The sequence below is a fragment of the Myxine glutinosa genome, chromosome 1 (assembly GCF_964187855.1).
Source record: "Myxine glutinosa chromosome 1, kmMyxGlut1.1, whole genome shotgun sequence".
NCBI classification, from domain to species: Eukaryota; Metazoa; Chordata; class Myxini; order Myxiniformes; family Myxinidae; genus Myxine; species Myxine glutinosa.
Window position 1 is genome coordinate 277357581 of NC_136261.1, and position 14562 is coordinate 277372142.

The following is a 14562-nucleotide window of genomic DNA, read 5'->3' on the forward strand; positions in this document are numbered from 1 at the left end:
AAAAGTAATATATCTTAACGGAAAAGCAAAAGCGAATTTTTAATATATATCGACACGTTGCCGTCGGTGTCATGTTGGGCGGTGTATGATACACCATGACGCGATTTTTAAAAATATATCTCTGCATTTTCCCGCGTGTGTGGAATGTTCTCAATTATGCTGACACCGAGTCTAAAACCATCGATAAAAATGAAATCATATGGTGAGTTAGATTGGAGATAAAGGCGTGAGAGAGACTCAATGGCCTTGAAGTTACAGGCGTTTGAGAATTCATTTCGTTCTATAAACGGCAACTTTCATTGGATTTTCTTCCCGTTTTTTTTCAACCGAGTCTAAAACTATGTTAGCGACTGTGAAAAATGAAATGATATATCGAATTTGATTTGAAATAAAACTGGGAGAGAGAGCAAGACACCACGGGCCTACAAAACAGGCCTCAAAGCTATGCGAGTTAATAAAATGGTGGATATTTGTTTATAATTATATGAAGCCACTCCCAGAATGGGTGGAGCTACTCTGCAAACCGAGTACGCCACACCCCGGACAGACACCCAACAGACAGACAGAATCATCTACGGCTATTATAATATATATATATATATATAATATATAGATATATATATTATAATATAATATATATATAGATATATATATATCTATATATATATACATATATATATATATACATATATATATATACATATATATATATACATATATATACACTCAACCCCCGGCTATCGCGCCTAATTGGTGCCGCCATCGGTGCGCGTTAGCCGAAATCGCGATAGCCGAACTGAAGAACGTATGGTAATAATTCTAATTGGTGCCAGGACCCCCAAGTTGACCACATATTTAACCTATTTTTGCCACTTTTTTACCAAGTGTTTCTACCATATAAAGAAACATTAACATATAAAGAAACATTAAAACAAGAATCACAATATGTAAATAAAAATAAAATGGTAAAAAAAAATTACTTTTTGAAACCATTTTTTTAACCTTTTGGGGACGATGAGGGGCTTAGATGGTTGGGTAGGTTCCGAGGCTTGGGTGGAGTCTTATTGACCACCCCTACGTGCCTCTAACTCATCCAGGATTGCGTCAGCTGTAGCACCAGAGAAGCCCTTCACGTCAGAGGGCTCGTCAAAGACAGAGGGCTGTGCCTCGTTGCGACGCCGTAAGAATTCGGTGATCTGGCATTGGCGGAGGGAGTTGATGTGGGCGTGATACTGCTCCTCGTAACCTGCCAGTGCCTTATTAATAAAGGAGCACCTTGCTTCGCTGTTGATTGTTAAATCTTGTTCAAGGAGGTGGCGAAGCTGGCAACCCAAGTCGATCATCTTCTTGATGTCGGCCATGGATAATCCCTCACGCCTCACATTTACACCTTCCTCATCCTCTCCCGAACTGTCCTCTTCTTGTTCCACATCATATTCCTCAATTATTTCGTCGACAGTAACTGCAGCTGGCTGTATCATTTCTCGGACGTCCTCACCAGTAGTCTCAGCAAAACCAGCTCCAGGGATTTGGTGTGCCTCTTCCGCCGCTGCCTCTACTTCTGCCTCAACAGTCTGTGGCGTACCTGGCACAGCCACCTGGCGGTCCTCAGGGAGACCTTCCAAAATGTTACACCAGGCATGATTGATAGTGGCTGGGGTAACATTGTTCCAGCAGTCTACCATTAAGTCGATAGCCTGTTTCACATTGTCGTTTTTCCAATACCGAATCACTTTTTGTTCTGCCTCAGTATCCCATTGAACCATGTCATCGTCATCCTCACTGTCGAGCAATTGCTGGATAACGGCAGTGTCTTTAGTTGCCTGCCGCATCTTCCTAAATTGCCGTGTGGAATAGGACGCCTTCACAACTGATATGACCTCCTGATCGAGGGGCTGGATCAAGGAAGTCGTGTTTGGTGGCAAAAACTCGACCTTCACATTAGGATGCTCGGCCCTTAGCAGTGGCGAATGTCCAGGGGCATTGTCGAGGAGCAGGAGAATGTTCAGCCTTATGTTTTGGGACTTGCAAAAATCCTCAACCTCGGGAATGAATTCCTCCTTGAGCCAGTCCTGGGAAAGTTTGGCCGACATATACCCCTTCTTTGATGTCAACCAGTGCACATTTAATTTGTTCATGTTGCATCCTTTATAGGCCCTGGGTCGTTTAGCTCGATGCACAACTGTGGGTTTAAGGCGGCACGTTCCTGACGCATTCATAGTGAACAGCAGGGTGAAACGCTCCTTTATGGCCTTCCTTCCACGAACTTTGGCTGACTTGGTAGTGATAAATGTTCGCCGAGGCATTGCTTTCCAATAGAAATTGGTTTCGTCCATATTAAAAATTTGATCGGGAGTGTACTGGCCTTCATCAATAATATTTTTTAGAGATTCAGGGTACTCAGGGGCTGCAGACTTGTCCCCACTTGCCGCCTCGCCAGATATCTTCACACTTTTCACTTTATGACGGGACATGAACTTATCTACCCACCCTTTGGATGCAAGAAAGACTGGAGGTTGTTGCACACCCATCTTACGAGCCACAGCAGCATAAATGTCCTTGGCAGTGTCCATAATTTCACGAGTATCAATCGCCAAGTTTCGCTTTGCTTGCCTCTCCAGATATCGTCCGAGTAATTGTTCTGTCTTGAGGAGCAATTGATTACGGCTTCGCATAGCTTGGGCACCTGCATCTGATGAGGCAAGATTCATATGGGCCTTGATATGGTCACGGTTTTGGTAAATACCTCGCACTGTTGACTCATTTATCCCAAATTTCTTTCCAACACTTCGCTTTGTTTCACCATTGTCGATGGAGAAACGTGTGGTGCCGTGTTTTGAATTACTTGGTGGTGAGGTGTTTTGAATTACGTGGTGGTGAGGTATTTTAAATTTGGTAGGGGTGAGGTGTTTTAAATTACATGGGGGTGAGGTGTTTTGAATTATGTGGTGGTGAGGTGTTTTAAATTTGGTAGGGGTGAGGTGTTTTAAATTACATGGGGGTGAGGTGTTTTGAATTACGTGGTGGTGAGGTATTTTAAATTTGGTAGGGGTGAGGTATTTTAAATTACATGGGGGTGAGGTGTTTTGAATTACATGGTAGTGAGGTATTTTAAATTACGTGGTGGTGAGGTGTTTTAAATTACTTGGTGGTGAGGTGTTTTAAATTATGTGGTGGTGAGGCGTTTTGAATTACGTGGTGGTGAGGCGTTTTGAATTACGTGGTGGTGAGGTGTAATCGTCCCAAACTTCCAGGCTGCACCTACCCCTCCTGTATGTATGTGCTGAGGGGTTCTTTTTTGAATTATATATATTTTTTCAACCTAAATCTTCAACCTAAATTGCTTATAAAAATGTAATATCACAAACACTACAAATAAATTTGTGCAAAATAATTGTTTATATTATGATTGGTGTAAATCATGACAACACAACAACTCAGGTACAGCTTTGCTTCCGGGTCATTCGCCTAGCCGGCTGAGCTGAGTCGGTCGTCCTGTGTATTTGATTGATTCTGTTGGATTTAGCGTGTGCTGTCGTGTTGTGCTTTGTGTGAATGATTGTGATGGATCCCTGTTTCGTTTCCTGGCTTATGGCGGCGTGTCTGCCCGTGAGATTTGCAGTACTTTGGTTTTTACTCGCCACCAAGTTGAAAATTTCGAACTGCAAGTACCCGCCATGTTTTTTCGTTGAGCCTCACGCTGCCCTGGTGTGTGCCTCTCAACAAGACGGTCCTTTTCCCCATCTCGCCCCATCGCCCGCCCCATCGCCCGCCCTACCTCTGCACGCACCGCTGCATGTACCGAGCTCGACTATTCGCTCTAACTCCTCTATTCCGAGGCCTATTCGCTACACTCGGCAAAAACTTTTGTCTTTAAACAACACCACTCGATTGACTCCTGGACTCGTGTCAGGCCTCAGAGAACTTGAAATCGGCGTTGGTCTCCCGAGAAAACGCACAAAGCAAGGCGGGAGGAGAAAGTAGAGAAAAATACCGATTGTGATTTCTCTTCGCGACCAGCGACGGCCCGGCCCACATTTTAATAATTCCTGCGAAAAAGTGTCCCCTGTCAACTTCAATAACCTCATCTATCCCTGTAGAACATACACAGCACCAAAACAACACCGTTCTGACCTGTATCTCGCCTTATTCAACGCTCAATCTGTAAGTAGTCCTGACAAGCGAACCAAAATTACCTCTTTTATTCAAGATAATGATATTGACATGCTTTTTCTGACCGAAACTTGGCTCCGACCCAGTGGCGACGAAGCGAGGTGTGCTGTTCTCACCCCACCTGGATACACCCTGCAGTCATTTCCTCGCTCCTCTAGGGGTGGGGGCATGGCTGTTATTTACAGAGACAACTTCTCTCCCTTTGTCTCCTTCACCACGACTTTTTCGTTCGACCATTCATCCTACGAGCTAGCCCATGTCACCTTCACGCTGTCAGAAAACACTCTTCATTTCTTCTGCCTCTACCGACCTCCACCTAACCGGAAAAACAAGCTTACTGACTCTATGTTCGTGACCCAGCTTCCTAATCTGCTCGACCACTGCAATACTCTTCCTGGTTTCGTCTTGATTCTTGGAGATGTCAACGTCCACTACGACCAACCACAACATCCTCTCACTTCAAAGATCATTGACCTCTTTTCTACTTTTAGTCTGTCTCAGTCTGTCTCCCAACCTACACACGTTAAAGGACACATCCTGGATTGGTTAGTGCACAGATGCGATGCTCAGTTGGTGCAGTCCATGTCAGTGACCTGTGCTATCACCTCGGACCACTTCTGTGTCACCAGCCACCTGAGTATTGCTGTTCCTCGTCTTCAGCCCACCTTCATCACTGCCCGCAACATTCGTGCCATCGACCGTTCCGCCTTTAAAGAGGACCTTCACACCCGTCTCTCTGGCCGTTCCTATGTCACTGCAGAAGACCTCAACTGTTGCCTCCGCACAGCGTTGGACTGTCATGCTCCAGCGACACGGCGCGCCGTTCACAGACGCAGGAGTACTCTGTGGTTCAGCGCAGTCAGCGACGAAGTCAGGGCTGCCAAAAAGGAGCGACGACGTGCCGAGAGACAGTGGCTGAAGACTGGCCTCACAGTCCATAAACAGTTGTATAACATAGCTAAAAGACTCGTCATAAAAATCATTCTGAAAGCAAAAACGTCATATATTTCTGATCGGATTACTAGGAGCTCCTCCTGCAAGCAACTGTTCAGCATTACCAACCGCCTGTTTGCCACCAAAAATAAATCCGTTCTTCCCACTGTATTTCCTCAAAACGAACTACCACAACGCTTCCTGCATTTCTTTCACAATAAAATTCAGTCAATAAGAAACAATCTTGACAAGCAGTCACTCCTTTCCTTCGATGATGCTGAACACTGCTTTCACGGACGACCTCTTAGTTCTCCTGTTACTCCTGTTACTGAGGAAATTGTCAAATGTACAATCCTCAAGTCAAACACAAAAACATGTGATCTCGACCCCCTTCCCACCGATTTGTTCATTGAGTGTTTGGACACCCTCCTCCCATTTATTACTGCAGTTATCAATGATTCTCTGACTACGGGTTCATTTCCGCTTCTCTTTAAACAAGCTCTTGTTAAACCACTTCTTAAAAAGCCCACCCTTGACCATAACGACATGAAAAATTACCGTCCTATCTCCAACCTGTCTTTCCTGTCAAAGATCACAGAAAGAATTGTGCTATCACAGATGAATGACCATCTAGTTTCAAATAATCTTTTCAATTCTCGCCAGTCAGCATATAGACCAGGCCATAGCACCGAGACCGCTCTCCTAAGAATAACCAATGATCTTCTGACCTCTCTTGACTGTGGTAAGGTTTCCGTTCTTGCTCTTTTGGACTTGTCTGCCGCCTTTGACACGATTGACCATAGTGTCTTAATTCGTCGTCTTGAAATCACATTTGGTATAACTGGTACTCCACTTTCTTGGCTGATGTCCTATCTTACTGATAGAGTGCAAACAGTTGTTGTCAATGGCCAGAAATCAGCCCCTTCTCCGCTTTCCTTTGGCATTCCCCAGGGCTCAGTCCTGGGACCTATCCTCTTTCTTTTGTACACTCAGCCTCTATTTGATCTTGTTGCCAGACATTCAGTTGATCACCACACCTTTGCGGATGACAATCAGCTGTACAAAGGAAGCACGATTCAACAAATCGTGCCCACTGTTGAAGTGTTAGAAGGCTGTATTGCCGACGTGAAGGCGTGGATGACCCAAAACAAACTTCAGCTGAACGATGCTAAAACAGAGTCTATGATTGTAAGATCGCACAGATGTCCTCGACAATGTTCACTTCCTACCACTATTCATGTTGGTGAAACCGATGTAAACTTTGTTTCGTCGGCCAAGAACCTTAGTGTGGTTTTCGACTGTAACATGACCATTTCCAAGCAAGTACTTCAAACTTGCAAATCAGCATACTTTCAGCTGCGAAAGATCGCATCCATTCGCCACTTTCTTACTCCTCGAGCTGCTCTAGCTCTTGTCTGTGCCCTTGTCCTCTCAAGGCTAGACTATTGTAATTCTTTGTATGCTGGCTGCCCTCAGTTTCTCTTGGATAAGTTACAAAAGGTTCAAAACTCTGCCACTCGTCTTGTCTGTAAGGCGAAGAAGTCTGACCATGTTACTCCGCTTCTTGAATCTTTACACTGGCTGCCTGTCTCTGCTCGTGTGCAATACAAAATTTGCACACTATGTTATAAATCATTGTGTGGAACGGGACCTCACGATCTCTCCGATTTGCTCACTCTCTATGAACCTCGGCGACGGCTTCATTCAAGCGACGACTCTATGACCTTAGAGCCGCCGCGCACCAGCACCAAGTCGTTTGGCGAGAAATCCTTTTCCTTTGCTGCACCTCTGCTCTGGAATGACTTGCCTTCCTCTGTTCGACATGTTGACTCTCTTCCTGCCTTTAAAACCTCCCTCAAAACCTATCTGTTTCACAAGTCTTTCAAAGTCTAAGTCCTGTTTTCCCTTTGGTTTGAGGTGGGACAGAGATCGAGAGTATGTCTGTGTACATGTGCGGGGGAGGGAGGGGAGGAGGAGGGGGAGTACACATCTGTGGGTTTTGAATGGGGAGGGAGAGGAATAGGGCAAGAGTGAAGGTGTGTCTGTGTGTGTGTATGTTTGTGTGTGTGTGTGCGGCGTGTGTGCGTTCGCATGATAATGTAAAGCGCCATGAGGGTAGTTTACTCTGCTTGATGGGGCTATATAAGACTCCTTTATTATTATTATTATTATCCTCAGCTAGAATAAGCCCGTTACTCAGGCCCTGGTGAGCCCTGGTGTTGGGCTAGCGGCTAGGGTGCCAGCTTAGGATCCAAGGATCCTGGGTTCGAATCCCGGTCGATCGCTGAATTAACGCCAGGGGGGTTGACTCAGCCTGTCATCCTTCCGAGGTCGGCTAATTGAGTACCAGTTCACTGGTAATTCCCTGTGTGTCGTAAAAAGGCGACAAACAGGGTTGGCGGCAGGAAGGGCATCCGGCCGTAAAACATTGCTTCAAAAAGGGGACCAAAAAACAACAACAACCACGGTCCCCGAAAAAGGCCAACCCCCGCTTTGCGGGGAAAAATGGCCTCTAAACGGTGGTTTTTACTCAGGGCGACGCGTGGATGAGGCGAGCGTAGCGAGCTGAGCCAAGGTAGTATATATATATATATATATATATATACAGACTTGGCATTTAATAGGGAATATTTTTTTTCTGGGGGTGAACTTACTTTTCAAGATGTCTTAGAACCAAAAGTTCATTGGAATTATGTTGAAATTATTCTAGATTTTGTTAATGTGACCTTTAAAAGAAACAAAAACCACATTTGACATTTCGAAACAAATAAATTGATCCTTGAAAGTGATGTAAACTGATATCGAACTCAATTCATGGACAGTACTGTGTTAAACTTCTGTACGTTTTCCAGAAGTATTTCTTTATTTTGCACATTAGCCAAATTTATTTTTAACAAAAACAAAAGCTAAATTACGACTGGGATTATGGACAGTAAAATTCCAATTCAGTACTTCGTGTAACCCCCACGAGCATTCAGGAGAGCACGTACATGTTGAGGCATGCTGTTCACGAGATTTTCCAAGGTTTGGACAGGAATCGCTTGCCATGCAGTGACAATATCCTGCTGCAATTCATGCACAGAGGTCGGCTGCTGGTTCAAGTGGTCGATTTGACGCGTTAATTCTGCCCACAAGTTCTCTATCGGATTCATATCCGGGGACATGGCAGGCCACTCCATATGCTCTACACCACGGTCAGCAAGAAAGTGTTGGATCATGCGAGCACGATGAGGCCGTGCATTGTCATCTTGGAAGACAAAGTTTCCTCGAAAGGCTGCATGAGCAAATGGAAGCAATGTTTCTTCCAGAATGGCCCTGTACTTGAACTGGTTCAGCTTTCCATTCAGAACAACCAGGTCAGTTTTGCCCCCTGCATGAAAAGCAGCCCAAACGGTCACCCCACCACCTCCAGCTTGGACTCTTGGCACTATACAATCTTTGTTGTAGGCTTCATGCACTTGTCTGCGCACTCGGACGTGGCCGTCATGACGATAGACCAGAAATCTAGACTCGTCACTGAAGATCACATGATTCCAGTGTCCTGGCTGCCATTGACGGTGCTCTCTGGCCCACTGCAATCGGTGCTGGCAGTGTTGTCTGGTCAGTCGTGGCTTTCTCAGGGGATGCCTGGCACAATAGCCTGCTTGAACCAGTCGTTGGTTGACTGGCCTTCTGGATACAGGCACATTTGTCAGTTGCTGCCACTCAGCCCGAAGCCGATTAGCTGACTTGGTACGGCCATTGCGGACTAACCGGTGCAGCTGGCGATCATCCCTCCTTGTGGTTCTGCGGGGACGTCCTGGCCTCGGTATTGGAGTAGGGACACCCCTCTGAGCATTTCGTTTCAGGATCTTTGACACCTGACCTTGAGTGATGCCATACTCCCGAGCAATAGCACGGTCTTTCATGCTGTAATTTCGTAAAGCCACCACTCCATGACAAACAGCATTGTCGAGTTGACGGACCATCTCCAGAGGAAGCGTCAATAACTTTTGGAGACGTGCAGCAGTTGTTTTCCACTAATACAGAACGCAACAACCCTTGTATACCCGACTGTGAAGCCAATCGTCAAATGCACCTGTCCGTACATTTTGCCACGCCACCTGTGATATAATCCTGTTGTTGACTTCTTGCTGTGACAGACAATCAGTGACATGGTTCTTTTAACAAATAAATCACCAAAGTGTAAAAGAAACTCACCAGATTGATATACTGAGTTAAGAAAGTAAGCCCAAGTCAAGAAGAAAAAAATTTTCCATATTAAATGCCAAGTCTGTATATATATATATATATGTATATATATATATATATATATATGTACATATATATATATATATATGTACATATATATATATATATATATATATATATATATATATATATATATATATATATATATATATATATATATATATATATATATATATACACTACTCACAATAAGTTAGAGATATTGTGGGAGTGAGTATTTTTTTTTTTTTTATAGGGGTTCGGGTTAGGGTATTGAAATCAAGAATGCTGTGTTTTTCACACTCATTAATAACCATAGAATTAGGACAAACAACTTTTTTCAACATAATTAATACACAAAATCAACCACACCGAAGAACCTGCCAATATCCCTAACTTATTGTGAGTCGTGTATGTATCATCTACTCCTCTGAGAGGATTTGACATAGGAAGCTGAAACTTTCAGGGATTGAAGTTGTACATGTGCAAGAATCGTTGGATTACATCAGGTTTTAAAGAAAACAAAAAAAATCAGCTATCTTGGCATTTTCTGACTTTGGGAGGATGGTGGGTGCAATTGGAACTAGAACGGCACTCGGTAGAGCGCATACCTTCGCCAGGCTGAACAGTTTACGTTTTGTATTTTTTTTTTTTTTTTTTTTTTTGTATACAAGATCGAGGCTCGTGAAAGAGCGAACATTTATCACACAGAAAGACAAACCGACAAACCGACACATAAAACAAATAACATCGGGAGCGGTAGACAAGATGGGGAGAGAGGGGGAAGGACACAAACACAACATTTGAGAGCAGGAACCGAGAGACATGGAGACATCGAGAGATCTGTGGGAGGGAGAGGGCTTTGGGGGGGAGGCATGGGAAAGGGGGTGGGAGAGGCATAAAACATATGGACACTGCCAGGACTACCAGGAAAGAAGTTGGAATTACAAACAAGGTGGATCTGGGGTGAATTAGTGGGGGTAGAAAAGATCAAGGTTTTGGATGGGGGAAGATAAGAGATGGTGGTGAACAGCTGTTTTAAAGACCTGGAGGGAGGAGTGGGATTGAAGGGAGTGTGGGAGTTTGTTCCAGAGGCGGGAGAAAAGAGGAATGAAGGAGTGAAGGTGAGCAGAGAGCCGAGATTTCGGCAGTTTAACCATCAGAGGCTTGCTGGCAGATCTTGTGCGACCTGTAGGAATATTTGGGGGACAGAGCACAGAGAGAGCTGGGGGAGCAAGGCCGGAGAGGAGTCGGTAGAAGACAGAAAGACCACCTACCTGCCTGCGGTGAGTGAGTGAAAGGCCACTGATAGGCTGGATTTGGATCTGGACCTGAACCAAAATCTAATTCACTTGTTCTTTTCACCTACCCAACACATCCACCAAGTTGTCACAAGTCAACCACAACAGTTTGAAATATGCTATATATCGTTTTTGGCCCTATCACTCAATGGTGAAGAATCACTAAATATATTTTTAAATTCTCATATCCGGATCTAGATTCGGATCTTCACCAAAATATAATCGATTCGTCCTTATCACACACCAAACATGTCCAGCACGTTTCGTCCAAATCCGCCCATAACTTTTTGAGATATCATACTATATATCGGTTTTAGACCCATCACTCAATGGTAAAGAATCGCCAAAAAATTATCTGATCTGGATCCGGATTTAAATCTTCACCAAAATCTAATACTTTTGTCTTTATCACATACCCAGGCTCCCTACCAAATTTCGTCCGAATCCATCCACAACCTTTTGAGATCTCCTGTTCACAAACAAACAAACAAACAAACAAAAGGTGAAAACAAAACATAACCTCCATCCACCTTCGGTGTCGGAGGTAATTATCTGAGCTATATAACCACAACGTATTACATGTGCATATTAGCAGTACAAGTTTTTACTTAATATACGCAACCCGGGTTAATTTTATTTTCGGCAGGGATCAGGGCAGTGGCCTGTTGCCAAAACACTGCCCAAATAAAGGGATGTGTTCGAAGAACGTATTGCATGCTTAGAATAAGATCACCCATAGAGTGGGTACTCTCCTATGGGATTAATAATCATAAATATAACAAGCATTCTGAGTATTGCGCTGCAATACATGTCCCGTACCGGCAGTCTGTCGTCCGGAAAACTGTTGGGGAAATTACCAAAGTTCAAATTGCCATAGCTTTGTCAAAAATGATCGAAACGTCGTGAAGTTCGAACTTGATCTGTAACTTATCATAAGGAAACCATGTACCACGTTTGAAATCATTAGCATTAAGCGTTTAGAAAAAAGTCCGGAAAACTTATTTGCGTGACGGACGGACAGACGGACAGACTGACAGACGGAGTGCAAACCTATAGTCCTCTCCGGTGTACACCGGTAGGGGACTAATAACATGAGCCCCTTGGCGGCTCTCGTAGGGAGCGTGTGCTTATAGTGGTGCGAATGGATATGTGGGAAAGATTCTGCCATGTTTATGCATATAATAAATAGAGGATACCAAAGCACAAAAGTGCATGAAACATTATACGTCATGCAGATTTGCTATCAGAAATTAGTTGTGGAACCCTGTGTTATACAATATGTGGAATCAGAACCTTGCTCAAGAATAAAGCTTAGCCGAGAGCAACTTTCGATAACTCACCTTCCTCATTCTTGAACCGAATTTCAAAGTTCTTCAGCCAGTCATTAGCAGAGAAGCTGCTTGTGATGCTCATAGACTGTAGCAGGCAGGGAGGGGTACACAAAAGGACGGAATTCTCTCTCGGTCATTCAGTACAAACTTTACACCAATAGATCCCAAAATGTGCATGCCTAATTTGGGGCAGCCTCACCGACTCTAGCAGCGAGAGCCGATCAACATCCAGAACCACTTTTTTTCGCAAATACTTTCCATGCAACCGTCGCACCTCCTGATGGAAAAAGTTCACCTTATCCTGAAAAGTTTCTGAACCACCTGAAAAAGGTAAAACAGCAAGAAAGGGGTAGCCTCATTTGGAAGGCCTGTTCATGGTCAATCGAAATAACCTCTCCACTAGCCATGTCATCTCTCGAAAATGATTCTGCCACTGCCCTTAATAGTTCATTCGAGCAACCACTGTACTGTACTTTATTTGGTTTCAACCTTACATTCCTCCTGACATTCAAATTAATACGAACAGAAATGGAGCATTTTCTTGGCATTCCTGGGCAAATATTTTAATCTCTCGTAATTGGCGTCCAAAGACATCCTTGACCGTGTTGTGGAATGTCGGCAGAGACCCTCACTTTTTTTTTTCCCCACCTTCACATTTTCACCTTTATTTATATCCCCACACACTTTGAGAAAAAAACACGGGGGGTGGATGGGGGGAGGGAGTGTGATCAGGTGCTTCTGTCATGCTATCTCCTCCTAAACAGTTGGGCTGAAATTCACCAAACTAGGTAGTTATGATCACCACATAGCAAGAAGGTGCATGTGCAAGAGTTTGTGTCTGAACAGTGTAGACTCATTTTTGGCACCGCTATAGCGGGATCAAAAGGTAAAATACCAAAAAATGCAATTATGGGCACATTTTTAAATGAAACTGTTTTTTATAATCAACATTGGGTTCATATGGAAAATGTCAATTTTTTTTATTTGACCCCCGTGTTCATGCCCCAGGGGGTGTGGACTTAGCGTCACGCCGTCACAGGGTTCAAAACGGGGGAAAACAAATTAAACTCAAAATTTGATATTGAGTCATTCCTGGTGGAACTTTTTGGCATCTTTCAACTTTGCTTTAGATGGAAAGCGTGGGGAGTTGCGATAGCTCGCCATCAACTTCGCTTTAGTTCCCTTTTAAATACATTTTCTCCACAACTGCTCGAGCGAATGACAGGAAACTTTCAAAGGAGGAGCAGCTATCCATGGATAACTTTTAAATAACATTACATGATGAGTGGATGGAAAATGCAACCAGCATTCTAAAAAGTCTGTGTTCTGCAGACATGGGTTGCAGGGCGTTTCACGTATCAAGAATAAACGGTCTCGATCTCGCTTTGCCCGGCCAAATTATGCTGCTCTGAATCTATTCAAGCTGCTCCAAACTATCAAACCATAGGACTTCGTTGACAATACAACACCCTCCAAGACCACCACCTTTTGTCTTGGCATCATTGGATTGGTGGGCACAAATTATGAGTTCACAAACCTATGCTCCTCAGCAAGAAACGCATGTAGGTGGCAGCAAGGACATTGCGCTCTTGGCAGGCAATCTCTATTGGGGACTGCATTCCATCATCAATGAGAAGTGTAGGCAATCCATGCACTGGGTCAAGACCCCTGAATGAGAACTAGGTGAAGAGGGGGAAAAAGTGTTGCACTCTTTGAATACAGGTTGGTATAGCCTGGGAATAAAGTAAGTCTTTTTTTTAAGATACAAAAGAGGACCTTAAAATCGATCACAAAAGGTCAGCAGGGAGAAATTAGGAAAGGTGGACAGAGATAAAGGTCGAAGCTTCAGGAATACCAAGAGAAAACCAAGACAGTGAAGAAACACACAAAGACACACAAAAAAAGGCAACAGCACCATGTACCTTTGTTCCGTGGCAAACACGAAAGGTGGCAAGCCTCCATGGTATTAGCTTGAAATAAAACTCTTTGATTACAAGTTGCTGCAAAAAAAAAGAAAGAAAAAAAAGTATATTATATTTACATTTCAGGTGTACAATACCTACAGGTAAAATATGTACAAAATCAGAAATGAAGACAAATAATAAAGTTAATTTGAATTTATCTTCCCGAACAGAACAAAAGTGAATTTTAGTCTTTTGGAGGAAGAATGTTTTAAGCAATTCAACAGGTGCAATTTTATCAGCGATACCAAGGAACAAGCCAAGAGAAGGAGCAACGGCCTTGCCTTCGAACATGCGGCCAAAATTAGATGCTGCTGAGCACATAATTTCTCCATGATATCCTCGCATGTTCCATGGAAGAGTTACATATTTCCGGTATATTATAGTTTGTCATATAATGAAGCTGCAATTATAACATGATGATAGAGAACTTAAGCTATTATAGCAATTTCAATTTTAACAATGGATATCACTGGACACCAACAAATTTTCTACCGAGGTAAAAGTATCGTCTTATACCAATTTGAGTATGCTGATTTCGAAACTGAAATCAGATTGAACCCAACACACAAATTTTTAGTTACAGAAAAAAATGGAAATCCAAGGTCATGTATTTTTTGTTTTCTTCTTAAT

At 43.5% G+C, this 14562-nt stretch overlaps 2 protein-coding genes across 2 annotated transcripts in view; one reads left to right on the forward strand and one right to left on the reverse strand.

Moving 5' to 3' along the window:
* AREL1 (apoptosis resistant E3 ubiquitin protein ligase 1) overlaps positions 1-14562 on the reverse strand; it is a 165732-nt gene that overhangs the window by 66417 nt on the left and 84753 nt on the right. Inside the window, 4 exon segments of the mRNA XM_068132168.2 lie at positions 11978-12053; positions 12168-12289; positions 13506-13647; positions 13891-13968. Coding sequence (XP_067988269.2) covers positions 11978-12053; positions 12168-12289; positions 13506-13647; positions 13891-13968 — 418 coding nt within the window.
* Positions 1-14562, forward strand: part of ZNF575 (zinc finger protein 575) — a 686770-nt gene that overhangs the window by 40874 nt on the left and 631334 nt on the right. The gene's annotated exons all lie outside the window — the stretch shown is intronic.